Source organism: Drosophila kikkawai, chromosome 3R (genome assembly GCF_030179895.1).
Source record: "Drosophila kikkawai strain 14028-0561.14 chromosome 3R, DkikHiC1v2, whole genome shotgun sequence".
NCBI classification, from domain to species: domain Eukaryota; kingdom Metazoa; phylum Arthropoda; class Insecta; order Diptera; family Drosophilidae; genus Drosophila; species Drosophila kikkawai.
Window position 1 is genome coordinate 10,347,913 of NC_091731.1, and position 26,559 is coordinate 10,374,471.

Here is a 26,559-nt window from a genome sequence, read left to right on the forward strand (position 1 = left end):
CATGAAATATAAGTATGTAAGTTAAAAAAACTTTTATTGTTTGGGAATTTGAGGTACAACGTGTCTTGTGCCACTTAGAAACTTTTTATTCTTGACTTAAGAATATATTACTTTGTATTTTTTATATCTTTCCTAATAAAATTTCTTTCACTGCTGAAATGTGTTCTACTTTCTTGGCCGTCTTTCCTGTCGCCAAACGATTTCACGGCGCTCTCTTCGGGGCTCTGGCTTCTTCGTGGCTTGGAGCGTTGCTTTGTTTTGGCTTGCCCAGATTTTCGCCCCCTCCCTACCCAGAGGAATTCCAGCCCATTCCGTCCCATTTCCCGGCTGCCCTGTGAGCCGGGACACTTTGTCGGTGTCTGTGGGCCCTGGGATTGTGTGTCTGGGAAGCGAGCGAGTGGCGAGAGCCCAATTGATGAACATGTTAAGTGCTTTGCCGAGGGGTTGGCCCAAAGTTTTCTAGAGCGCCTTTCCTTCTTCGGCCTTCTGCTCTGCCGGCTCTGTTGCCTTCTCTCCTTTGTTTGTGGGTGGTTTGGGAGGTGTTAAGTGGTTGTGGCCTGCCTGCCGGCTTCTGCTGCTCCGCTGGAAAAGTCAATTATGGCCGGGCTTTGTTCAAGTGCCGGCGCTGGGAGAGTTTTCGGCTCGCAATTGGAGCACATGTGTTTGCCAAACTGAGCACCAAAGGAGGCACAACAATCGGTCGTAAGTGTGCGGGGTGTTTCCGTAATTCTGGGTTACTCCTCAAATCGATCCGGTGCTTAGGTATTGGCTCCGGGGGAACACCGAGTTCCACCAAATGTTAGTTACCTTCTCGCCTGCGCTGTGCCCACATTAATTAAATGCTAAATTTAACACAAAGTCAATTATGCTAATCAGCTGAAACTCCACACCCCACCCCACCCACAGTCTGGGCCACCCTCGTTCATCTCGTTCCCACGATATTCCCCGACTAAGACACGAGCTCTGCTCCAAATTTGATTGCCAATAAGCCGCCAGTATGCCCAGTGGGGGGATTTAGTCTGTCTGGAACTGGTACTTCCCGTTCGTCCTCCATAAGCCCTCTCCCTTCGCATTCGCTGTGATTGTGTTTTGTGGTTTCGTCTTTCTCTCTTTGTTTCGGAATTTCATTTTCAGCGGTAATTACAAATTAGATAAGCCGCATAAGAACAATCAAAATTGCGTGAACCGTTTGGTAGGAAGCGGAGGAACGATGATAAAATTGATGATGGGAAAAATAAGGAAACAAATTTCAACAAATTTTGGCTTTAAATAGAGTTCCTAAAGCTGTGAATCTATGAAAATGGTTCCAGCACTTTCCTATGTTTGTATTAATCAAACTAAAAATGAAATGATTTCAATTCCAGAAAATATATCGCTATTAGTTCCTTTAATTAGTTACCTGCTGGCAGCAGGTTCGACTTATAAGATTCCCCTGTCCTAATTGACTTTTGCTTTAGCCTCCTCTTTCATTTATATTTTGTTCTTTGCTCTTCTCGCACCTGCCGGCACCTGTTCTCCGCCGGCAAGCATCTGTTTATCTTGCGTCATTCAGCGCCAAGCGGTATTAAATCAAAACCACTTCCGTGGTGCCAACTGTCACTTGCTCCTGCTACCCCAACCCCTTTCACAACCGGCATCCCCTTCCGCTGTCACTTTTCCTGCTTAACTCACATGATTCTTCACTCTGGCGGCGACAACCAGTTTTCTGTGTTCTTGCTTAAGTAAATAAGCAAAAGGAAAAGGGAAACCATCCATCCATCCATCAAAAAAGAGGAATAAAAAGGGCTGCCAGCATGTAATCCGAGACCTGTACACTCTGTGTGTGTGTGTGCCCAGACACCCCCAATCGGGCAAATATCTGCCACCCCATCCGAGCGGGAAACAGGTAGCCACAGGGTAAAAAATCAGCAAGTTTTTATAAAAATATTCAAAAGATAATCAGTAATATATTTATGGTAAGCAGTATAAGGGGTCTTAGTTTTAAAGATTGAACAATTCAGCTAAATAAAGTGAGTTCAAATGTTGATATTATAATAAACATTCTTTTAAGTTCCCTTGATTTTTTTCTCTGCACTAAATGGCATGTGTAAATATAATACAGAACCTGTCTCTGAGGATAAAAAGGATTCGGAGAGCAAGTTTGAGCTGCTCATAAGTAAATATCGCTTTATTTGTTGTTCAGGGGTTGTCACTTAGTTTATTATGTGTGGGCCGCTTTCTCCCTCTCTCTCTCTTTCTGTCTCTATCTCTATATTTCCCGCCAGAAGCTAATTGAGGAATACAGCTGCTGGCAGAGAGCCCAGGAACTGGGGCCGATTCATCCGGCTCTTCTTATCTGTCACCTCTCGCTCTCTAGTTGCCAGTCGCCGATTTTTGCAGTTTTTTCTCGTTATTTGCACATCATTAGCAAAGACAGGCGGGTACTTTGTGATACTCTTGATTCTGGGAGGTAATTCCTCGTGATGGATACGCTTTTGTATCTCCGACTGATTTCCCATTGACAGATAAGAATGCAAGCTGATTGCAGGTCTCACTTACCATTTTCCCCCATCCCAACCAACGCCTGAGGGGAAACCCCAAAAACTCAGCTAGGAGTGAGACAGAATAAACAAAAGGAAGGCTGGGCAACTTGTTTAAACGGGGATCAGAGGCGGGCGGGTCTAAACAAATTTCCCAGGCCAAGGGGATGGCCCAGAGTAATGGCCACAACTGCTAGGGGTCTCAGTGGCAGATTTGGCCGGGCCAAAAAGAGGGCGATAACATGACCAGCCCCAAAGGGGGACTGGATCTAGGGGAAGGGAGTTCGTGAGCTATGAACTCGGAGCTCCACTCTATGCGCTCCCTCTCGACTGCTCTTGTTTGGTGAAAGGCTCTTGACCACAGAAATTGTTTCGCCTTCGTTGCACAAACACATACCGCAAAATCACAAAACTAAACTGGGACTTTGGACTGGAATAGGAGCTCAAGTCGGCCCGATATTTTGCCTTTCGCCTTTTTGCATTAACAAATTGTGGCAACAATTGGCCCAGTCGGCAGTGGAGGCTGCAAAAACAAAGACCAAAATCACTGACCAGGCTCTAAACAATCGTTTGTCCGGTTGTTTGGAACATGCAATTTGGGTTTTTAAGGGGAGAAAATCTATCTAAGGCTTGTGGAACTTTCAAATATTGAAAAAGAAGAAATTTATGGAGCTTCTGTCTTCCTTTGCGTCTCTTTTGTTTTGGTTTACACATTTCCGGCTTCTCCTACTGAAATTAAATTGTTAATTTGTGAGTTTGTAAGTGATAATAGGTATTTTAAAAATATTTAAACATATGCTATTTAAGTTTAATGTTTTAAAAGCTCATAAATCAAAATAATAGTCGCTTAGCTTCATTAATTAACCCTTTAAGTAGTAAGCAAAGTTCCGGGATGCTACTTGAGATATGAAAACTTAAAAAAACCTCAAACTTTACTAAGCGAATTAAGAAGAAATAGTAATAAATAATAAACTAATGGCTCTTTCTCTTTTATCTTTGCAGGTGAGTTGAAATCGAAGTCAGTTCTCGGTGCTCCAAAAGAAAAACACAGAAATCTTTTCGTAAGTAAGCAGAGCTACCAAAAGTTTTCCATCCCAGTTTGATCGGCATAATGCCTTTTACTTTTTCTTCTCCGCTTTGTTTTTGCCGCTGTTCTTTTTGTTCGGCAACAACAATAAATCATGGCGAAATTTACCCAGTTGGATTTTCATTTTATTGCATTTACTTAGTGTTATTATATTTCGGGTATACCGCTTCCATTGGGAGTTGAGTTTTAATGATTTCGCCAGCCTTCTTTCTGCACTGCGACCGGGAGTAGGTCTTAACTATTGTTAAGTACTTTGGGCCAAAGTTTCCTGCCTGCCGAAGATAAAGCTCTCAACTTTGGCTAAGCACAGCGCAGCTGCTTATGGTAATCGAGAGATGTAGAGGGAATCTCAAGAGCTTCCGCAATTGTTTAAGCCGTCAGTGGGTCTGTCTGGGTTTTTATCCAAGTGCAGAAGATCTAGATATTATACACTCGAAAATAAGGTCTTAGAAAATGAGAGCACAAAATAAATATAAGCTATAAATCAATTTAACAAGTATTCATATCAACAGTGTACTTAACCTTTCCATTTTCATTTTTCTATATTTTTTGCTTATTTTCTATATCCCTTTTTAAGCCAAGTATCATTCTTTTTGCTTAAGTGTGGGTGGCTCTCTGACCAACAACAAATTATCCATTGCAGTTTGCCTGCTGTTGAGCCACTGCTTCTGCCTCCAAGTGCGCTTTCCGCAGCTAATTGACATCATACTGAACTCATTCACATTAATTAATGACATCATTCTCAAGCCGGGTCAGGCATAATAAACAAAGCGCAATTTATGAAAAAAGAAAGAGCAACAAACGGACGGAGGAAGACGCACACGCACTTTGCGCTTAATTCGAGGCAATTTCAGAAATGCACAGAAAGAGGAGAGCACTTTGTTCAATGGCCAGACGGAAGTAGAAATATGTAGGCCCAGGCTCATACAGTTGCGGTCAAGTTGATAGATCTTACAAAGAAATATGAGAAGTCAGTTCAAGGAACAATCACATTTTTAATACAATTAATAAACTTGATTTGTAATGAATAATTTTCCCTTTAATGCCAAATGCCTAAACTAAAATCAAATTTAGTTACCACACAATTTTCACTTTTCCCAAGCCAATACCAACTTTTTTCACAATCACAACTTCAGTTGCAGATATCTTAAGCTTTCTTCTTTGGCAGTCAAACATTAACCACAAATTGTCTTGGCCTTTCACACAGACATTTGTGGTTGGCCCAGGATTTGCGAAAAGCCAACAGTTAGATGTCAAAGACAAAACTCTTAATTTATGCACAATAATTGAGTTATCAAGTGCGGGTTTATCTCTCCATCTCCGGCACTGGAAATTAATATAAATCGAGTTTGGGGGCCGAGAAGCTTTTCCTTGTTCGCCTCTCGAGGGGAAACCCTTGACACTGACCCACTGACAGATAATCTGGCGACTGCTCGTGGAGATTTTCCCGCTCCACTACATTCGGTCGCTCGTACTATTGTTTTTGACTTCTGCCTCCCTCCGCCTGCTGGCCGCTTTAATTATGCAAAATTAATGTTAATTAGCCTCCGTTGGCGGAATAACAAAAAAGTATGTAGAGAGGGACGACATATAAAGTTATATATCCGAGCTCAGAGATTTTCCCCAGTGATTTGTGTAGGATTTTTTATTTGCCGCCGCCCTTTGTTGCTTCTCGTTTCCCTGGGCGGTGAGCTTAGAAATTTGAAAAAATTCAGCACAGATGGAAATTAATTGCGAATGCTAATGGAACACGGGACGGGATGGCTGCAACAAAGGGCCAGTGGGTGCAGAATGGGAGGCATCTTGACATTGATGATGATGGAGACTTCAATGGCATTTGGCAGGCGTCATAGCATTTGTCATCGGTTCCTAGGTTCGTTCATTGCGGTTGCAAATTGCCTTCGACCAGGGGCAGCTCTCTCACCTTAACAACGAATCGTACTATATTGTTTCCTTCGAACGACACTGAGAAAAAAGCTAATTAAGAAGGAAACTACTCATTTCATTTTATAGCCTTATAGAATTTGTAGTGCTTTACAGAAAGGTAAAATTACACTTTTTTTTAAATTTATACCTGGGGCAGTTTAGCTCAAGAAATGTATATTTTTCTCCGTGTAAACACAAAGCACATACAAAGAGTACTTGTCACCCACACGAAACTCATTGATGCACATTGCTGGCATTTGATTTGCGGTCTTTTGGCCAAGCTGGCATTACACTTTGATTGTGGCTGAAAGCGTTCTCGAAGCGAAAAACCACAAAGACTCATTGCTGGACCTTGTTACAGAGCCGCCTCCAAAGTGGGTCTCCGATTGTGGCCCAAAACAGAAGCCCCGAAACGAGCAGTCTCATTGCGACTCCCTTTCTCCGCGATCGTGTCTTCTGGTGTCTTTCAATCTCCGCTTTTTCGCTTTTCGCTTGAACTTTTGAACTAGATTCTGCAGACACAAGCCAGCTCGCACACAGAGCTGTCTATTGTCTCGCTTCGCCTCAATTCTCCCAAGAGACGTGAGTTTTACTTTTCTCAGAGCTCCCCTATCTCCACGGGCAATTTTGGGTCCGAGCTTTTATTACATTAACGTTTGCAATTTGGCGTAATCGGTTCTATGATTTATGGTATCGCCAGCCATCAGCCAAAAGATACACATCCCATCAAAGGCTGCTGCATTGAAAGCAGATTCGAAAGCGTCGAGGAGCGGGCAAACAGCATACAAAGTACAAAGTACAAAGTTCGTCAGTCGGATGGTTAGAAAATTAAATTGAAAGCCTTGCAGGCCGAGAGGAAACTTCTTCGTCTTCGGAACGGGCGCATACCTATGCACAGCCGGGGATATACATAGATATAGACGTCGATGTAGACTTAGCCCAACCTACTTACCTACTCGAGTGTCTGAATGTTTGTGCATTAAATATGGCGTGGATAATAAAAGCAGCCGAATCAGCAGAGGCGGGAGGAGCTGCATGCTAGCTGCCACCCCCACTTGCGACTTGTCCTTGTCTCCCGCTCTGTATGTGTGCCACATGGCGTATGATGGATTTATGTTTAAGTTGCGTGCAAGCAACTTAATGGATTTTGTAATTTTCTGAAAAACGAAGGAGGAACACTCTACTTTTTGTATTCAACTCTCTCTATACATGCCGCGTACATAAAGAGTCGAAGCCAAAGGCAGGGCAGGCAGGGGTAAAAAGTTGCCCAGAACAAACTATCTTGCAGATACTTGCGCACACATTCCGAATGGTTCATCCTCAAGTTGCCCGTGCCCCACCCCCGCCCACTCCTGGCCCCAGTCCCAGTCCCAGTCCCGTTCCCAATTCCCCATTAAATCCCCCTGCCGATGGCAAATAGAGACGGGCTGCCGTGAGGCATGAGCCGAGCTCTTGCACCAAAGAATTGGAGCATGCCAAGTTATAAAAAATGTTGCTCGAGCATCATAATATATGCGGCACATAAGCATCGCAACGAGCCAAAACCGAGACATCCTGCTCTCTCTCTTAAGTAAGGGAATAAGTTGAAAACGGAAACAAACATTTTGGTAGCCAAGCTTCAAACGCAAACCGAACTTTTCAGGCACTGCAAAAATTATATTATCAATTCTCTTGAATAAAATGTTTACAGAATCTGTAGCTGATGATCTAAAGTAGATGTCTGATTACCTTTATAGGAAAAATATCGCTCATGACATAGCTGACTTAAGTATGTAGTATTAAAATTACCCAGCTAAGTCAACTCTAAGAAAAAAAGAGTATGAAAAACACATACAGAAGAGGTAAAAAAAGAGGAGGAAAAGGAGCCGCACAGAAACAGAATATTTCACTCGAGAAAACTTTTGGCAACGCTCTTGACTTGGCTTATTAAATATTAATTATGCGACTGCTTCGGGTACGGGGGCAATAACAATGACACGGTAGATATTTTTCCCATTTTATGGCTAAAACCACTTGGGCTTTGGAGACAAGTTATTATTCTAGTGCCACTAGGCGTGTCAGCTCATCCAAGTGTCTTTCTGGGGTCCGTCTATAATAATGGCCGTCGTTATTGTTATTATTATTATCATCGTCAGCGTCATCGTCATCTTCATGACAACGACGACGCGTTGACAAATTTGGGCATTTGACACGAAACGAGATACATTTGCATCTCGCGCGATGTATCTGTAACAATCCGTATCTCGAGTGTGGAATGCGCAGCAATCTACGAAGAAGCGGATCACGTGGGAGCCGCAGATACTTGCAGCGTACTCACTGATTCGAGCACTTTGGGCCTCGTCTATCCTCACGCATTAGCAATGCTAATTGCGATTTCAGTTGCTGACAAGTGATCTGGCCAAAATCATCTTTATTTTTATGGCGAAACCCGTTTGCGACCGAGCTGATCATCATAATGCCCCCGAGGATCGTGGGCGTGCATCTATTAGCTAGCGTGTGTGTGTGTCTCTCTATCTCTTACAACGAATCGCGACTGATGGAGCGGAGGGCCCCATTGCCATCCCCATCCGTCCAATTGCCAGCTAATCGAGCGAGCAGCAGGCAAATCGACATTGCCAGCGGGCTCACAGCCACGGAACGGCGAACTCAATTTTGGGCCTTTTATTCCAGCCACCAAAATCGATGATCAGCAAACTTAACTTTCAGCCGCTCTAGTTCAAGCCGCGGCTTTCGGGATACACAAATTTTGATTTCGCTCAGGCCCAACGGCTGCTTTTTGTGTTTTCTGTGTCGAGAGCGCCGCCATAATTGCTCGGAGGGCGCGCCGCCGAACACAAAGCATTTGTCATTATAAAAATTACATTTAATTATATTTATTTTATGCCAAAACCGAAAAACAACAAATGCTCCCGCTCCCAACTTCCGTTCCAGCATACTATATCTATGTAGTTAGCTGAGAGACTCGATTCGGCTCGGTTTGGGTCTGTTTTCGTTGTTATTGTTGTTGTTGAGCTCAGCAAAGCGTGCGGGAAATTCATTAGCAATATTTATGACTCGCTTTTTCTACAATTTTTTCTGTATACATATACACTTTTTTTCTTACTTTTGTACTGACTAATTTCCATGGCAATGGAATAGACAGGCAACAACGAAATGTGGTAGATAGCCAGCGTCATTATTTCTACTCTCTGGCTTCTATTGAACCCCCTTTCCACCCTTAACCCCTTCTGCCTCGCCGCCCCTTTTCCATTGTGTTTCGTTGCTGCTTATGCAAACAATACTTTGTTAGTGTTAGTCACTTATTTATTGCTGCAAAAGTGCATTGAGAATTCCGATTTTCGCAGGAGAGAGAGACAGAATGCAATATCAAAGGGACAATTTCTCAGGTCTCTCAGGGTCTATGGGGAGAATTTCTATTCCATTATACCCACCGTATCGGGATATTTGATCTGACAAATTACGGCAACAAGTTGTTGTCCAAACAGCTCCGAAAATTAATTAATTGCCCACACGGAAATCAATTTCATTTATATCAGTTGCGCAACACAATAATCAAGTCCATGGCTCCGATATTAGGGTGTTTGATGCGCTATAACTATATGTGTATATATATGATATATCTGATGTTCTCCGCTCATTAATCGCAAAGTGTCCGTAATTTTTGGCCATAAATCTCACGCCACTCGATAAATATATACACAAAGAAGAGGCCCACACACATAACTATACAAGTTTGTCCATTATATATGCATAGTGCGGTCTGCCTGTCAATTATTAATCATACGGGATTATAGCTGCTGTCATCCCCGAATCGTCATTTGTCCGTTGATTGCTGGGGTCATATTAAATTCGTATTAGGTCTCGGCTAAACTTCTTCCTCAAACCTGATGAATCTGATGGGGCCTTAGATACTCGAAAGTTTGAAATCTCAGTTTCGTTTATCGCTTGCATAACTTGAGATATGCAAAGTATCTTGTGTCACAGGCGTTGAGGTGGTTTTGGGGTACGGTGGCAGTTCAATTTGGGTTCGATTTCGTCCTTGCCCCGCTCTACCAAGTATAATCCGCACTCAAAGCCCTGTTGTGTTCTACCTCGCATTCATTTGCACATAAACTCAGACATCCATATGCATATAGAGAACCCGCAACATATCTTCAAGATCTGGGCTTTAGTTATGTGCATATTTCTGCCAGCTGAAGCGTGCGTTTGTAATACAATTTCGGTTTGTTGTCAGCTCAATTTTCAAGTTGTTTCAGATACCCTTCAGCCCCTGCTCCCACTCTCCAGTGAACTCTAGAGTGTAGCTGTGTTTTGTTTGTTTGTTTGCTTGCCTTGCGGTTGCTGTTGCTGTTATTTTCTCCCCGGTGTATTTAAATTTTTTACCCAACTACGCATATGGTTCCCAGTAGATAAGCACAAGTGGCATACACTCTGCCAGACACTGCAAGAAATAACAGGGGCGGTCTGTGTTGCCAGTCTGACCCACTAGCGTAGCATTCCTTGCATATTTGCCAAAGTGCAGCTTGCTTTAGCGATGACAAACATCAAGAGATTGAACTTTTGGCATAAACAATGACATTTATTGCAGTTTTTATATGAAATTAATAGCTTGCTTTAATGAGTGAGTTCCGATTAATTGATATTGATAAATTTTCCTTATTTCCACTGGAATCATGCAAATTCAAAGAAAAACATTGACTTTCAGTTGCTTTACAATCAGAAAGACAAACAAAAATTCATATACATAGTTCAGTCAATTCTGGGTCGCTGTTCGTCACTCAATTTCTGCCCTCTCTCCCTCATCGAACACATTTTTCGTCATATTTGCTTCTGATTTATGCAGCGTTGCTCCAGACCTCCCAGCCACCCTCTTCTCTTGTTGGGTTGTGTAAACTTTTGCATTATGTTAAATAAGCTAAAAGTATTTCAGCAGTATCGGAATGTTATTTGCATATGCCATAAAACAATAACTCACACGCTGGCCAAATATTTGTTGTCTACTCAGAGTCAGAATTCAAAACCTTCATTACTCAGGGATGTGTCGGTTACGTGCAGGATTATTATTCATATTCCGACTTAAGCTTCAGTTATACAGGGTTTATATTCATTTGAATTTTCAATATGTGTTCTTTGATTTGTATTACTTTATTATTAACAGCAAAAAGTAAACAAACTTTTGTTCAATCGTTAATTCTTTTCTGTTATCACTACAAAAATATGTATTAAATTTATATAAAAACATCCTTTATTTACAATTAATTTATATATTTCGTCCTTTGTTCTTTTTGCAGTCACAGTGATTCGTCAAAATAGCCAACTACCAGGAACTGTTGGGCAGCCATCATCAACTGCTCATCGCCACCGCCGCAGCCGCTGCAGCAGCCGCCGAACCGCAACTGCAACTGCAGCATTTGGTGCCAGCAGCGCCGACGACTCCAGCAGCCATCAGCCATCCGATCAGCCCCATCCTACCGGCCGTCAATCCGATTAGCCCGATCAGTCAGATCAGCAACCAGAGCAGCAACAACAACAACCAGCAGGCGGTGTTTGAAAAAGCCATCACCATTTCGTCGATTGCGATAAAACGCAGGCCGACGCTGCCGCAGACGCCAGCAAGTGCCCCACAGGTGTTGTCGCCGTCGCCCAAGCGCCAGTGTGCCGCCGCCGTCTCCGTTCTGCCGGTGACCGTTCCCGTGCCGGTGCCCGTGTCCGTGCCGCTGCCCGTCACAGTTCCCGTGCCCGTGTCCGTCTCCGTCAAGGGCCACCCAATCGCTCACCAGCACCAGCATCAGCATCCGATCTCGCATCAGCATCAGATCTCGCATCAGCATTCGATCTCGCATCCGCACCACCACCAGCTGAGCTTCGCCCATCCCACGCAGTTCGCGGCCGCCGTTGCCGCCCACCACCAACAGCAGCAGGCGCAGCAAGCGCAGGTGCAGCAGCAACAGGTTGCCTACGCGGTCGCCACTGCCCCCCAGTTGCAGCAACAGCAGCAGCAACAACAGCAGCAGCAGCAGCAGCGACTGGCCCAGTTCAATCAGGCGGCAGCAGCAGCTCTGCTCAATCAGCACTTGCAGCAGCAGCAGCAGGTGCAGGCGCAGCAGCAACAGCAGGCCCAGCAGCAGTCTTTGGCCCACTACTACAGATACGCAGCGCAGCCACAGCCGCAGCCGCAGCAGCAACACATCCTGCTGAGCAGCAGCAGCAGTACCACCAGCAGTAAGCACAGCGGCAGCAACACCAGCGTCAGCCCGGCAGCAACAGCTGCGACTGTGCCAGCAGCAACATCCGTTGCCGCTGTGCCGACGAGCGGCGGCAGCTTGCCGGACAGTCCCGCCCACGAATCGCACTCCCACGAGTCCAACTCCGCGACCGCCTCCGCGCCGACCACGCCCTCGCCGGCAGGCAGCGTCACCAGCGCCGCCCCCACAGCAGCAGGAGCAGCAGCGTCGGTAGCAGCAACAGCAGGAGCAACTGCAGCGACAACCGCCGTTAGCGACAGCAACAACAACCTGAACACCAGCAACAGCAGCAGGGACAGCAGCAGCAGCAACGCCATAATGGAGAACCAGATGGCCCTGGCCCCGTTGGGACTCTCGCAGAGCATGGACTCCGTGAACACGGCCAGCAATGAGGAAGAGGTGAGTGACAGTTTCCATCCCACAAATACATATAGAAAGTAAGGCAGAAAAATACGAAAGAGATGGGCCCGGCAGCGGAATGCGGCAAAAGTGACAGCTTGGGGAATACGGAGCCCAAACCCAGAGTCCTGCATACTGAATTATTGTATGAGCTTGTGGAAAGTCGCGAAAAGTTCTTTTGGCTGCTCCAAAGTCTAAGTAGAGTACTAGAATTTGGGCTAAAATTTGCATTTATGTACAAAGGCAGAGTCCATGCAAATCATTCTGGGGATTATGCCGAGGGGTTTATATTTATCTAAGGAATTGCCAGAATAAAGATGGCCAAAAGGTACATATATAAAGAGAAGAGATTTCATAGCAATATTTTTGTTGATATTGGAATAAGTTCAAGAGCCTTTCTGATGGAATTTTTAAAGGTTAATTTATAAATAGTGCTTACTTTTAAAAAGCAAGTTGATTTGGGAATTGATTGATATATTTTCTATATTTTCTAGAAATAAACACAGAATCAAACCACTACTATTCCAGTCCGAAAATGCTTTATATAAATATATAAATATATGTGAAAACTACTCCCTTTCAATCACTCGCTTTCATTTGATGCTTTTAAAGACTTTCGCCTGCTTCTGAGCTGCAATGGCAATGATGATCGATATGTCGAGTGCTGTTGCAATCGCCCCTCAGCCTCCCCTAGCGTAATGGAGCGCTACATCAACTGGCAGCTCGGGCGTGCAATTTTTGTTGGGCGCCCTTTGTTTTTCAACAGAGTGGCGGAGAGAATCCTGCTGCTTTATAAAGCCGAAAATAAGGGGAGGCGGTGGGGCGAGTCCTGTGCAGTTGTGTAAGTGGCATGTGCATCCACTGGTGCTGGTGGTGGTGGTGCTGCTGCTGCCAACATTTTGATTATGCGCCTTGTCTTATGCTGCACATATTTCACGCTGCTTCCCTTTCATATTTCTTCGCAGCAGCATGCCACGCGTAATCCGCGCGGCACGTGCCCGGCCACCAAGCCCCCATCGCCCATCACCCAACACCCACAGCCCTTTACCCACACTAAGCCACCACCCACCGTTCGCCTCGCTGCACTGCCTTCATGTCAAGTGGGTACGTGGCCTTAGACTCGCACAAAGGTAGCTGGGCCAGGCTCTGGGCTAAAAGATGAGAGAGGCGGGGACTGGGACTGGGGGCTACGGCTACCCTTTCCAAGCGAAGCGTTAAATTTGATTTCATCCTTGATAAAAAAAAAATGTTTTTACTTTTGTTTTACTTTCCTCATTTCCACAGCGATTATGGATTTTTATGCGCGCGTGATTTCGGCCAACTTATTGAAGTGCGTTAACACATAGCTGTGCGATTTGGTAGTTAAAAGTTTTCCACCAACACTTTTATTGCCAGATTTGCATGATTTAATATTCAGAAAAACATACAATAGTCTTGATAAATAAATTGGGTAGCCCCTAAATATTCGAAATTTATTTCGTATTCACCGTTAAGCCTTTTAAAATTTGTGGAAAGCCAGTCCTTAAATGCAAGCAAACTCCAATAACGAGCCGTTTTAAGCCTGGATTATATCAGAAATATGCTGGGACATTCCTCCAAGTGTTAACTGTTACTGCTGGCATTCTCCTACGGAAATGCGCATTAAAAATGCATCAATCACTTGGCTCCACTTGCATTTTTCGCTCCTGCTCTGCAGTCATTGCCCAAAAAAAGAGGATGGAAGGATTCACACAGCGAGGGAAGATAAAGATGCACATGAAAATGAAAAATATTACCAACTAGGAGACTTAAATTAATCAAAATAAATATCAAGCCGAAAAGTAAACGAAGGCAATCTTCCTGCAGTGCGAAAACCAAGGGAGGAAAATGCGAGTTCAGTCGTTGACCTGCACCTGGAAAGAGTGGAAAAGAGTTGGAAATGCAATTCACCTTCTCCCCTGCTCCTTGTTCCCCTCATTTTTTCTCACTCTCCACCTTCCATCCCTGCTATTCATTCACACTGCAATCTGACTTCATTTGTATTTATGAGTATTCGTTCTCGGCTCCGCCCCCCCCACTCCCCACGTGTGTCCCTGTGTGTGTGCCAGCTGCATGAATTATTGATAAGTCAATTAAAAAAGTATGACAGCGGCTGATGGTTGGTAAATATTTTACACAGACCTCAAGCCGTTCCTAAAGCCCGATCCTGGCTGCTTCCTGGCCCGGTGTTTGCTTGTCATCTGCAGGCGGCAACATATTGCTTTTCTTTCATTTAAACGTTTTATGTGGAAGCCAAGGAGCCGATTCCCCAAGGTTTCACTGGGAGAAATACTGATATAGTGCTAAATAATTGAGTAATTCCCTTTATAATTCCCCAAATAATTTATTAAATTAAAATTTAACAACTAGAACGGAGTTCGTGGTATCTAAAAATCTTAATATTTTTAAGCTGAAAGTTATACATATTCTTGCCGTGTTTAAGTGACCAGTACTTACCTGGGGATGGAGGATCCCTTAAGAGGTGGGGACCCGAGAAACCTGGACGCTGCCCAAGAGCCCTGAAACTGATGCAAAGTGGCAGACTGCTGGGGCCATCGAGCAGTCAAGTGTGCGCAACCTGCCATATAAAAGTGTGTGCGCTGCAATCGAGTGACCCTGGCGTCCAGATACCCCCAGATGCCGCCCAAATTCCACCCCCAACGCTCCCCCGGTGCCGCCAACTAGTTTGTGGCAGCACGTTCTGCTTTGTTTAAATGCAAAATGCGAGAATATATAAAATAAACTTAATAGAACTTGTCACAGAAGTCCTTTCGCCCGGCCGCCTGGGCTGACATCACATCCTGGCCAAAGTTGCGCACAATTAAACTTTTAACTTTTTGCCAGTTGGCTGAAGGAATTTTTCTGCCCCCCACGTGCGCCTCTGCACATTCCACACTTTTGTCATGTGCACTCGACGGAAACTGCCATGTGCCAAAATGGCAGCTACCTCTGCCTCGGCACCGCTTTCCTCGCATCTTGCAGCTTGCAGGTTTCCAGTTTGTTTGCATTATTTTGCTTCGCATTTTTTCAATTTGCTTATTTATTTTCCCGTGTTTGTGCGCAAAATTGCAAATAGAATAATGGCCAAAGAATATCAAAGTTGTGAGTTTTGGCCACTAGGTGGCACGCGTCAGACTGTCAGAGTGTAGGAAAGCACAGAGGAAAGATTGCAACTGTTGCTCACATAAAGTATATGTTGCTACGGCTAAAAATAAAAAGAGCAAGGGCGAAAGAGAGAGAGAGAGAGGGAGAGAAAATACAAAGTAGAAAGGGAAAGCAAATGCTTTTGGGCCAATGAATTCGGCTAAACAATTCACGCCCCCCTAGAGGTCTCTTCGCACACTCTGTATGCGCCGAGCAGCCCTGAAAACAAAATGTCAACTGTATGTCTTTTATTTACTTATCTACATTTGCATTTTGTTTGTCCTTGCTCTTTTCCGTCCTCCGTTAACCCCTGAAAATGCCAAAGAGTTCAGTTTTCTGATTTTCGCCCGGGTTTTTTTTAGGGATTTTTCCTTTATTTGACAAGGCTTTTAAGTCGACATCGATGCAGTTGGCAAATTGCTTTACGTGGCCAAATGTTTTGGCTGGTCCGTGCCACTTTTAAATTCCATTTCCAATCAGGCAGCCCCGCCCCTTAACAATGTCCACTTTGCGGCCAAGTCCTTGAAGCGTCTTGAACGCCATTAGGCCAAGTCAAGTGCCAACCTTTGGTTGTGCTAACTTGACCTAAATACACTTGGAATAACCTGTGAAACTAGTACATTCTGATAGAAAAAGGTATTACCAAGTGATGACATCTTGAAAGAGGGAGCAACTATGATTCTAAAAAGTCTCTAGTCCCGGGGTTCCTTTCAGTGTATCTGAAAGCTTCATCAAATTGCGAAAGAGGCAAAAGCGAAGAAGACTTCTTCCTGGCTGCCAGTGAATGGGCGAGGTGGGTTAATTCAATTTGGCTTAAGACAATTTTCCACTAAATGAAATTATTAAAAGGTCCACGGGGGCCAAGGAGTAGACAAGAAAGGAGCGCAAAGTTCTCAAGATGTTATCGGAAATAATTTGTGAAAAACTAAAGGCTAACCGAATCGAAAGGAGCTGCACTCCAGGAGAAAGTGGCTAAGAAAAGATCTGAGATAGCCGGGCAGTTGCATCTGAACTACATGATTGGTACGGCGCTAGTTGAAGTGTCCTTCTTATCGGACCAATCGGTGGATTTGACCTTTTCGGGCCATTGGGGAAATGGGAAATGGCACGTGACTTGTGGCAGCTGTCGCTGATTAAACTTCAATTAATAAAACAAACGCCATGGAACGTCGCCTCGCATGACACTTCTCCGGCGGCTGCTCCCCAACCCCTTCTATCCGCTGGCCGTGCTCATTATGCATTTAACATGCATTAACCTACCGCCGTGTAATGCAATTAAAAATGCCAGCTGAACATATAAATTACACGCTTAAATAATGCAGAAATTAATAAGTTCTGTTCGGCCTCGACTCCCTTTCCCCATAATTCTTAATTACCTATATGCGTGGGCAAAAATGGAAGGCTGAGGAGCGAGGCTGGAGAGGAGGAAGTGCAGCCATAAGCCCTGGCAAACATTGCAGGTCGGTGAAGTTTGCTTGGCCACGTTTGCGGAGCCATCCCAGTGGGGATTTCACCCATCCCGAGCCCTATTTTCATCGCTTATTTCCCCCATCCATTCCCATCATTAATATTCCTTCAACTGGTCCTGGAATCGCCATTCTCCGAGCTGTGCTTTTCCTTTGGATTTGGCCATTTTGCGGTTGGTTTTTAGCCTTTTGTTTTCCCTGCTCATTACATCCGGGATATGACACCCGGGAGCCCCATCGCCTGGCCCCTTAAAACTCATTAGTCGCTGCTTTGTCTCCCTCTAAATACAGTGCTTTGTCTCTGTCTGTCGCTCCGCCGGGCTCTCGGTCTTGTTCTTGTTTATGCGTTGCCATCAAATCGACACAACATGCAAACGCCTCATAAACGAGAATTCCCCATCAGCAAACATCGGCCAAAGGAAAGAATGGAGCAAAAACAAGTAATTAAACCATAATAAAAATGGATTTCGTTTCTGGCGGAGAGTGGGTTTCTTCTTCTTTCTGGGGAATAAGGACTTAATTGTTGGGGGTGATTCTGGCCTGCAGATTATGCTTCGCACTTTGAGGAATATATGTTGCGCTAATTAGGATTATATTTCGCTGATGTTTCTTCGGAAATAAAACTACAATTTAATGTGGATCAAGAGTAAGAAAAATAATGGTCAATGTTTCAAATTTAATTCCAATTTAATTGGGAATATTATTTACCCTAAAATTAAGTGACGCCATATTAAATATTTCAATAATTCAGCTTCAACACCAGAAACTATTTTATAAAATAAAATGTAATAAAAAATTTCCTTAGACTTCTTTCTTTTCCCCTATTCTCCGGCGACTGGCACGAACTTTTGTGTGAAAATTCGTATAAAATTTGCCATTACTGGCAGCACTTCTTGACCTATTCTCTTCCCCCTTCTGGCCATCAATAAATAAGGCTGGCTGTAAACACGCATATACAAAAAATGGCTGCTGACATTTGCAACAATTTCCGGTTTCGGTCAGCTTGCTGTTTCCCCACTTTGCACGTTTTCCCACTCTTTTCCCATTTCCCACCCTCTCTCCTTTTTGTATGCAATGCGACATCTGCCGTCTGCTGCCTTTTTTATGATTATTATAAGTTTTTGCCAGGGTTTTCTTTTTTTGTTGGTCGTGTCCTGTGGGTGGCAAAAATTTCACTTAGCGTTTTTGTTGCTCCATTTGTTGTTTATTGTTGTTGCTGCGGCTGCCACTGTTGCTGTTTTGTGTTGTGTCATCATCGACACGCAAGTCAAACAAATCACCAAACAAATAAGTGCAAACGGCCATTTTGGGGATGGCCGGCACAAAGGTAACGGTAAATGAAAAGATTCTACCCAACAACTGGAGGTGGTGCGGGGGATGTCCCACCTCAATCCCCATTCCATGCCCATAACCATCCCCGTGTAAACACAAAATCGTGACGAGGCCAAAACAACAAAGTACAATCAGAAAAAAACCGCTCACCTTTTTTTGTTCTCTGTTATTCCCTCTCAGAGGATATTCGAATTTAACCCTGAACTCAGAGTGATATATCTAGTACGAACCATAACTTGGCTCTTTCAGTTTGTTTTTATAAAATTTTATAGGTTTTTGTATCAACATTTTTCAAATGTAAGCTTGGAAATGGTACAAAATGATACTACTTTTTCTTAAAAGATGTGGCTGTACTAAGAATATTTACGATCTAGACTTAATGACCTTGAATTTAATATTTACTTTTGCCCACTATTATTTTCCATATTTTTATATAGAATTCAGGGTATTCCATGCTTCGGTTTTTCCTTAGGGGTTTCCTTGTTTTAGTTACAGTTTATGGTCGGGCCAAAAAATAACAACCCTCACACCTGCCTTGACCACTACTCTTCTCTTTTATTTTTTATTTTTTACGTGGAATAATTGAAGTTTCATTTGAGTTGTCCTCCGTTGTTGTTCTTTTTGGGGGTGGACAAACTGTTGGCAAGTCGAAGTTGAAGTTGCTGCGGACAACGGCGAGTGAGAGGAAAAAAAAGGTTAAGCTTAATTAAATATTGATAGAGTTGGGTAAAGTTTTGGGGTGAGGGCAGGAAGAAAAAGTGTATTCGCATCAATTGAAAATTTATAAGCAACCGTACGGTTCTGCCATGCGGAAAATTTAATTTACACACTGCGGTGGAATTTGGGTCGCACTTAGAAATGAAGAGCTCAAGGCAGAAAAGGTTTTCATTGTCCAGCTGGAAACCTATTTGCTTTTTATAAAAAAATAAATCAAAATATAAGTAATTTTGAGAGATTTATAAACCACTTAAAAGAAACCTTAGGTATTAATAAAAAAATTTATATTTTAGCTGCATTTACTAGGAATTCAATTTAAAACCCACAAAGAAACTAGGACATTATGGCAGTAATGCCTTTAAAATCAATTTCTGTAACATATGTATTCACTTTTCTAAGCCCCACATTAAAATTAAATAAAAAACTAATTAACCATGTAGAGGTCTTATATGAGGGTCATCTGTACTTCCAGATAACTCACCATCGCCATATATTTTTTCAATCCCACTTTTCAGATTGCTGACTAGGGACAAAGTACTTTTATTTGTTTTCACTCAAATTGCAATGACCCACCAAAGTGACCGGGAAGTGTTGAGGACAGCGGAGGGGCACTAAATAAATAGGGGACCCTGTGGCCGTCGCTTCTTAGGCGGAGCCTCGCTATAACCTCTTCCTCGGAGCCCCACGTTAATGTGTTGGACATGTTGGCGGTAATGTGCTGACAACACGCAATCAGGAAGCTTGCGTGGGAGTGAGGGGCAGGATCAACATCCTCTACAGGCGAAAGACAAATGACAATGCCACATGCCACACGACACACGAGTTGTGCGTGTGTGTGAGCCCACCATTTCCCCCCCCCTTTGACTATTTGCTTTGTTTCCGCCTGAGCTCCTCGGAGAGTCGAAATAATTCTTGGACGGCGCGCGTGCTGTGTGTTTGATCTGTCGCACTTGGGAGGCCTTCATTAGTGGGCACAGAACACCAGAAGTGTTTGCCGTCCATCATAATTAGGCCGCAGCTAGGAACATGTGTTTTCCCCACTCCTCTCTAACCTTTTGCACTCATGCAGACATTCTGCTTACTCTGGTATTTTATATCCAGCTTTTTTTTTTGTGCATTCATTGGGGGGTTATGCCACCGACCATTTCCTCCAATCAGCTATAATATTAGACCAGTTTTGGGGAAATGTAATTTTGTTTTTAAATAAATGTATTTATTTAAATTTAGTTTATTAAACAATTCCTTTAGCTTTCGACCACCAACTGTGCTGCTCGCTCGACGTGCTTTGAAAACTTTATGTTTTGTTTCCATGATTTTCGGTTGAATCGTTGCTTTTGTTTGCCTCTCAGTTTTCCGAACTGCACGGGGGGAGTCAATCATAAAATATGAAATTTACACACCCCAATAGACACGCCCACACGCCCGCACGCACACATAGCAACAATTACCCTGCAGCTGCACTCAATCTCGCACGGAATTCTCACACGAAATTCGATGGGAGGTAGTGGCAGGGCATGGGCAGGGGCAGAGGCAGCCATTTGAGCGGAAACCGGAAATCAACTTTAGGGCGCCTTTTGTTTATGCGATTTTATTTTTCTGTCCCTCTCTTTCACTCTCTCTCTCTCTCTTCACTCCGCAAAAAAAAACAAACAAACAAGAACAACATGCACTACACCATAGCATAAAAAAACAACAAGCAACAACATTCCGAAAAAAAATCATAGCACAGCTTTAGGGGCCGCCGCCATCAGTCGACGCAGTTCTGGTTTTCCTCCCGCCACATTTTTTTTCCATATTTCTCCGCTCCCTGGTTCTTATTTGTTTAGCATGTGAAAAAAGAGGGGCGGCGGGAGGCGTGTTAAAGCCTTGGCAGGGGGATTCTGTTTTCACACAGCTTTTGATGTTTTATGCAAGCCAAAAAGAATCGCTGTCAGGTTCCTCAACAGGGGGACTGACATCAATAAATAAAAACAAAATTCCACAGAATAACGCCAAAAAATTGAAAACGAACCCGAGGTTGCCCATGGATAAATAGTGCAAAATGGTAATTGCTGGATTCGGAGTGTAGCTGAGCAAAAAATCCTGCAAGATTGATTGCAACAGGAGATATTGATGCAAATTGGGGGCGAAGCGATACAATGAAGATCGACAAAGTACACAAAGTAAACAAACTTAATTGGTACCATAGTCTTTAACAATTTGTAGGGATAAGGAATATATTAAATTAAGGATATACTTAATCAATATTATATTAAAAAAAAACGCATTAATTTTACGTAAATAGCAACCTTAAATTCAAGTACGTCCTGTGACTGCAAATAATTGGAAATTCAACAGTGTTTACCTTCTAAGAAGTATACACTTTTCAGAACTTATACGTTAAACAGTATTTAAATAAATTCCTTTGGCAAACTGCAACCCCAAACTCCAAACAAATATCTTGGAAATATACCAATATTATCAGAGGACACGCCATGCTGATATAACAAATTAAAGGCGAGCACCTGAATCCTCTACAGGTTGCCCAGCCCCTTGGCGATTTCTCAAGATTTCCCTCCCAACTGACTGGGAAAATTGCTCCATTAAATTTCCCAGAGTGCGTAAATCATTTAGCAGGCAAGTGTTCCTGTTCCTCAGGTTCATTTACCTAGAGCAACGCTGGGTGCTGTGAGCGGGGGCATGAAGGTCCGTGCTCCATGCTTGGAACTTTTGTGCTGCCTTCATCTGGCGCTGCAACAAAGCTGGAAAAACTTCATTGAAGCCCGACCAACAACAACAGCAACAACAACAAGCACAGAAACGGCGGCTAGGGCTAAAAAGAAGCCAGCAAAAATGGTCAAAAACCATTGAAGCATGATTTTAATGGCAGCGAAAATGGGGTGGTGCTGCAGGGGCAGCCGGGTATCCTTGTGGCTCTGTAAGCAATTCATTTAATTTGCGTGCCATGTAGGTGGTGCGAGTTTCATGGCTAGCAGGATGCACTGTGGTTCTCCATCACATCCGTCGAACTGATTCGATTGAAGGGTTATTCAAGTCAAACTAAGGGTGCGCCAGAGCAGCAATAAATACATTTTGAAAGTTTAACTGAATTAGTGTTATTAAAATTCAGATTGGTTTAGGTATCAACTATGCTAGTCAAAATATATTTATTTAACTAGTAATTTAGTTGTAGCAATTAAAGTATTTTTATTAATTTTAACTCTCAGAGAAGTAAGAAAAACCAAAGGTTTAAGGTAACTTTATTCATATTTTTGTATTTTTTGTAAGACCTTAAATTATTTCAACAACTTCCCTGTGCCTCTCTGCCCACTGTTGGCCCCCTACCAAAGGGAGTGTTCTTTTAAAACCTGAATCCTGCGGAAACTCCCTTGCGACACTGTGCCCCTTCCCTTTAGAACGTCACCCCGCACCCTTTGCGTAAACATAATTTTCTTTTCCGCCTATTTACGCCACAAAGGCGAACCAGGAAGGCGGCAAATAAGAAAGGAATCACCGCTTAATTCCGAAATGTCGGTGGAGCCAAAGAAAAACGAGTGCAGGACCACACACAAAAAAGGAGTGGAAAAGGAAAAAAAAAATACTTGTGCATAGAAAACATCATCGAGCTTTTTGAATGGCCATTGTTGTCAATGAAAGGAGGAAAACCCATTTCGAGGGCCATTGGCAATCTGCGAGAAGGAATTGTCGCCGGTCAGCATGGGTTAAGTGGGACGTAGCCGTGGCCTAACTGTTGATTCAGCATTTGTAAGGAATTTCTATATTATCAGCTTGAAAATTATATAAAAATACATTTTCATATTGACTTATGTGCGTTATGTGCTTTCCTATCTTTGCAGGTATGTGCTCATTACATGGATTATCTATTTTCGTGTATCTATCGAACTCTATCTCATACCACACGCAAGTATATAGAAATCATTTTCGGTTACGCTTGGCTGGGATGAGTATAATAATATCAGTGAAAAACCGACTCAATCAAATGCTCATTAGCCGGCACAGAAATTTGGGTCATGAAATGTCCATTTAGCCGGCGAAAAAAAATCGCACACAAATTATACAGATCCGATTCCACGTAACTCCCCCCTAACATCCTCTTTAAGTGCACGATATCAAGCGAGCGAGCACATATAATCCCAGCTGAAAATCAAATATGCATGGTACATGGGGCGGGGTGGACCGGGGGGCCGAGGACGATGGCTCCGATAGTCGTTGAAGCGGTCAGTTGACGTGCTCTCGCGTAATTACAGTCCAAAATGTCGACAGCCCCAGCCCCAACCCCAACCCCGATCCTCGGCCCACCCCCGTTTTCCACCCCCTCCAAAGCCTTATTTGGCATGCAAAATTTTCAATTGTGTCGGACAATGTCGCCCCCTCTAATGATGCCTCGTTGTTGTGCGCTCGCTGGCAGTGTGCAATTTGGCGAAAACTAAATTGTTCTATTGTATTTAAGTTAATTACTCATACTAATGCTAATTTGTGTCTCGTACGAGTCGACGTCATCGCCGCTGACAATTGTCGTGAGTGCGGCAGTAAAGATTGCTTCCCTTGTATTGTTATTGCTGCTGATGAAGTTGTTTGTTGCTTGGAGAGTTGGCACAGGAGAAGGTTCACTCTAAGAAATTTCTTCTTAATAAGAAAACAATTGAATACAAGGCAAGTGAGAAAGGAACTGTAGGGTTAGTAATACGTTGTAGAAATATATTTTAGAAGAAGAAGCTTTTTATGTAGAGTTTAACCGATTAAGTTACTTTAACTTAGTAACTTTAATGCCATTTTCTGGATTTAAATTTCCCCAAAATCCACACTGAATCCCCAGTCTATTATTACGTTCTAAACCGCCGCTTTGTCATAACAAACTCGTCAAATTTCCCATGAAAAACAATATACACCCACTTCTATATAGATTGCGTATCATCTGGTTCCATCAGTCAACCTTCATGGTTCGCCGATTTAGAAAAATAAAGAAGCAAAGATAAGTAACGAAAATTTCATTGCAAAATGCCCGAAATGTCGCTGTTGCGAGTTGATTGTTTTATTTACGACCCTCTGCCTAATGCCTGACAAATTAGACGCAGCAACAACAATTAGAAGCGGCAAGTACAGGAAGTTAATGGCATTTCGCTGCCAACAGACAACGGACACAATGGAAAATGGCAAAAAGTTGTACAAAACACAAACAGAAAAACGAGAGGAGAAATAATAACCTCTAATACATAAGGCGAGAGGCATAATGTTTACATTCAAATGCGGTTGAGCTCGAATTACACCCGTAAGCCTTATGCAACCCGAGTGGCCGCAAAAGTTGCCCAACCTTACCCCCAAAGAGTTGCTCAACTCACACACTCACACTCACCGCCGCTCTTGGCCACGCCCAGGCCTTAGGGCTCCGGCTCAAATTACCCCCAAACCGCACCCCACCCACAATTGCATGTGGTGTAATGAGCTAATGAAATAATAAAAATTAATCAGGCGCCGGAGTCTGATTTGGCTCAAAAGTTGATCGCCTTGAGTGCGAGGGAGCACTCATCTCAGTTGAGAAAACAATGTTTGGCAAAGCCTTAATTAAACGAATTAGTGTAGATGGCCCTGACTGGCTGAGGCTATGATCTGTCCATCAATCAGTCAGTCAGTCCGTCAATCAATAAACTACGCTCTATGCAACATTTACCAATCGCATAATGCAATTAAATTCATTCAATCAAGTGAGCTTTAAAGCAGACAAAAGAAATGAATACAAGCATACAATTAGAAAAGGAAAGCCAGCCAAAGAAAAAATGTACCCAATTGTGTAATGTAGAAATAAATTCCGAATTGATTTATTGTACAAAGACCAACGAAATTAGTTTTCTCAGCGAACATTTAACCCAGTTTTGCCAGCTTAAAATTGCTGAATAATTTCTATTTGAAATCAAACAAAATTCAACCGCAAATCAAATTGTTGCAATTGTCTTCAGCTTTCCCCAGAGCCACACAAATAGAACTAAGAAGAAACAAATTGTTATTAAATTTTGCCCGTAGGTTGGTTTTATCTAAAACTCGATGCTTCTTTAAATTTCTGCCTCACCTTGGGTAGGCCTAAAAATAAGCCCCAAGTCCCATTCCCTACAAATTGCCGCTGGCGAGCTGCTCAAAAATTCTGAACGCATTTGGCATTTGTAAGATGGTGTAAAGTGGATTTGCATGGACATTTCGGCACGTTGCCATTTGCCAGGAGGAAAAAGAATCCGAAAAAAACTTGTTGCTGTGTGCGCATAATTAAATATTTCATTTGAAATCTGGCCGTTTCCCCGCTGTAAGAACCGCCTGGCCTGTCATTTGGTAAACAAATTACTTTACACACTCGGCAACAGACACAGACTCCGGCAGATTGCCCAGTTTTGATAAATCTTTGCGCCGCTTCAGTTTTCAGTGTTCAGTTTTCTGTTCGCCGTTTCCCGCCCCTGCGCTTTCCACTCCAATTTTCCCAGCAGACGGAGCAGACACTTCCATCAAGTTTATCGCGGCAATTTCATCTCATGACTGACTAGGCAGCGTCTGAGAGCAAAGTTGAGTGGCAGTTGCAACTATGAACCGGAGCAGTAGTTTTTCTTTGATAAGAGATTTCCCCGTGCCGCTTTGGCATCTAATCAGAAAACCATTTCGGTAAATGGTCCGTTAATAGCCGAGCGTCCGGAGGAGCGGAGGAGTATCTACATGCAAACAGCAGTAGTAAGTTGGTAAGAACGGCCAGATGCTGCCTAATGGCAGCCAGTCGGCGGCTAAGCCGAAATTAAAGCCCAACTTTTGCTTAAGCAACTTTGACTAAGCCAATTTGTCAACAGGAAACGGAAGGCGGAGGGCAGCGAGGAAAAATCTGGGGAAAGCTCCACGGGGACGGTGGCAACGGGTGGCGCGCTGAGATGGTGAAACTTTTAAGCCGCCCTCGACGACGTTAGGCGTTAGGTGGTTTAAAGTCAAACTTTAAGTCTAATGAAAACCGCTGAAAGTGCTCATTAAAATCATGTCATCTCTCGCCATCCCCTTTGATGCGGAGATAATTTTCTAACCAAATGTGGTTACATCATTAGCGTGTGTCTACACCCGCGTGCGCCACCGTCTTCCCCATGCCCGTGCCCGTGGCTGTAATAAATTTATTAGTATTTCCCCTGCCGCCCGCCCGCCTGCCTGCCTGTGTGCTGCCTCAGCAAATGATGCATGGTGGATGTGCTGGACCATATATCAAGGGCCCAAGTCGCAGCCTTTTTTTCGCCCCCTCCGAGCCTGAAACAAAGGCGGAGTTCGCCGCACATCCTCCCACGGCAGTTCCTTGAACTTGCCATGTAGACAGATTATTTAGAGGCCCCGGCCCCGGCCCCGGCATGAATCTACCGCCCGCAGGAAGGGCAGGGACAGCCCGGTGTTTGCTATATGTATATTAAAACTGACATTTTAATGAGCTCCAGCATATTAATCTTTGCCGGCGACAGGTGTTCTATAAGATATTCACCTGGCTGTCTTTGAAACTTTTTCGGAAGAGAAACCACCTCAGTCCCGTTCTGGCTTAGACAATTAAAAAGCCATTTAAGGCAATTGCAGGCAAGCCTGGGAATAACTCTTTTTACACTCGCCACTTTAAAGTTCAAACATTTTATGACAACTCATGGACGGGGCGGATCAGGGGCCCCTTCTCTTTCTAACAGCAGTATATCCCACCTCCCAGTCTCATA

General features: G+C 43.6%; 1 protein-coding gene across 1 annotated transcript in view; it reads left to right on the forward strand.

Annotated features, from left to right (window-relative positions):
• Positions 1–10,832: 10,832 nt before the first annotated feature.
• Positions 10,833–26,559, forward strand: part of cpo (couch potato) — a gene marked incomplete at its 5' end in the record, with an annotated part of 47,076 nt that continues 31,349 nt past the window's right edge. Inside the window, 1 exon segment of the mRNA XM_070287534.1 lies at positions 10,833–12,176. Within this exon segment, the coding sequence (XP_070143635.1) occupies positions 10,833–12,176 (1,344 nt within the window).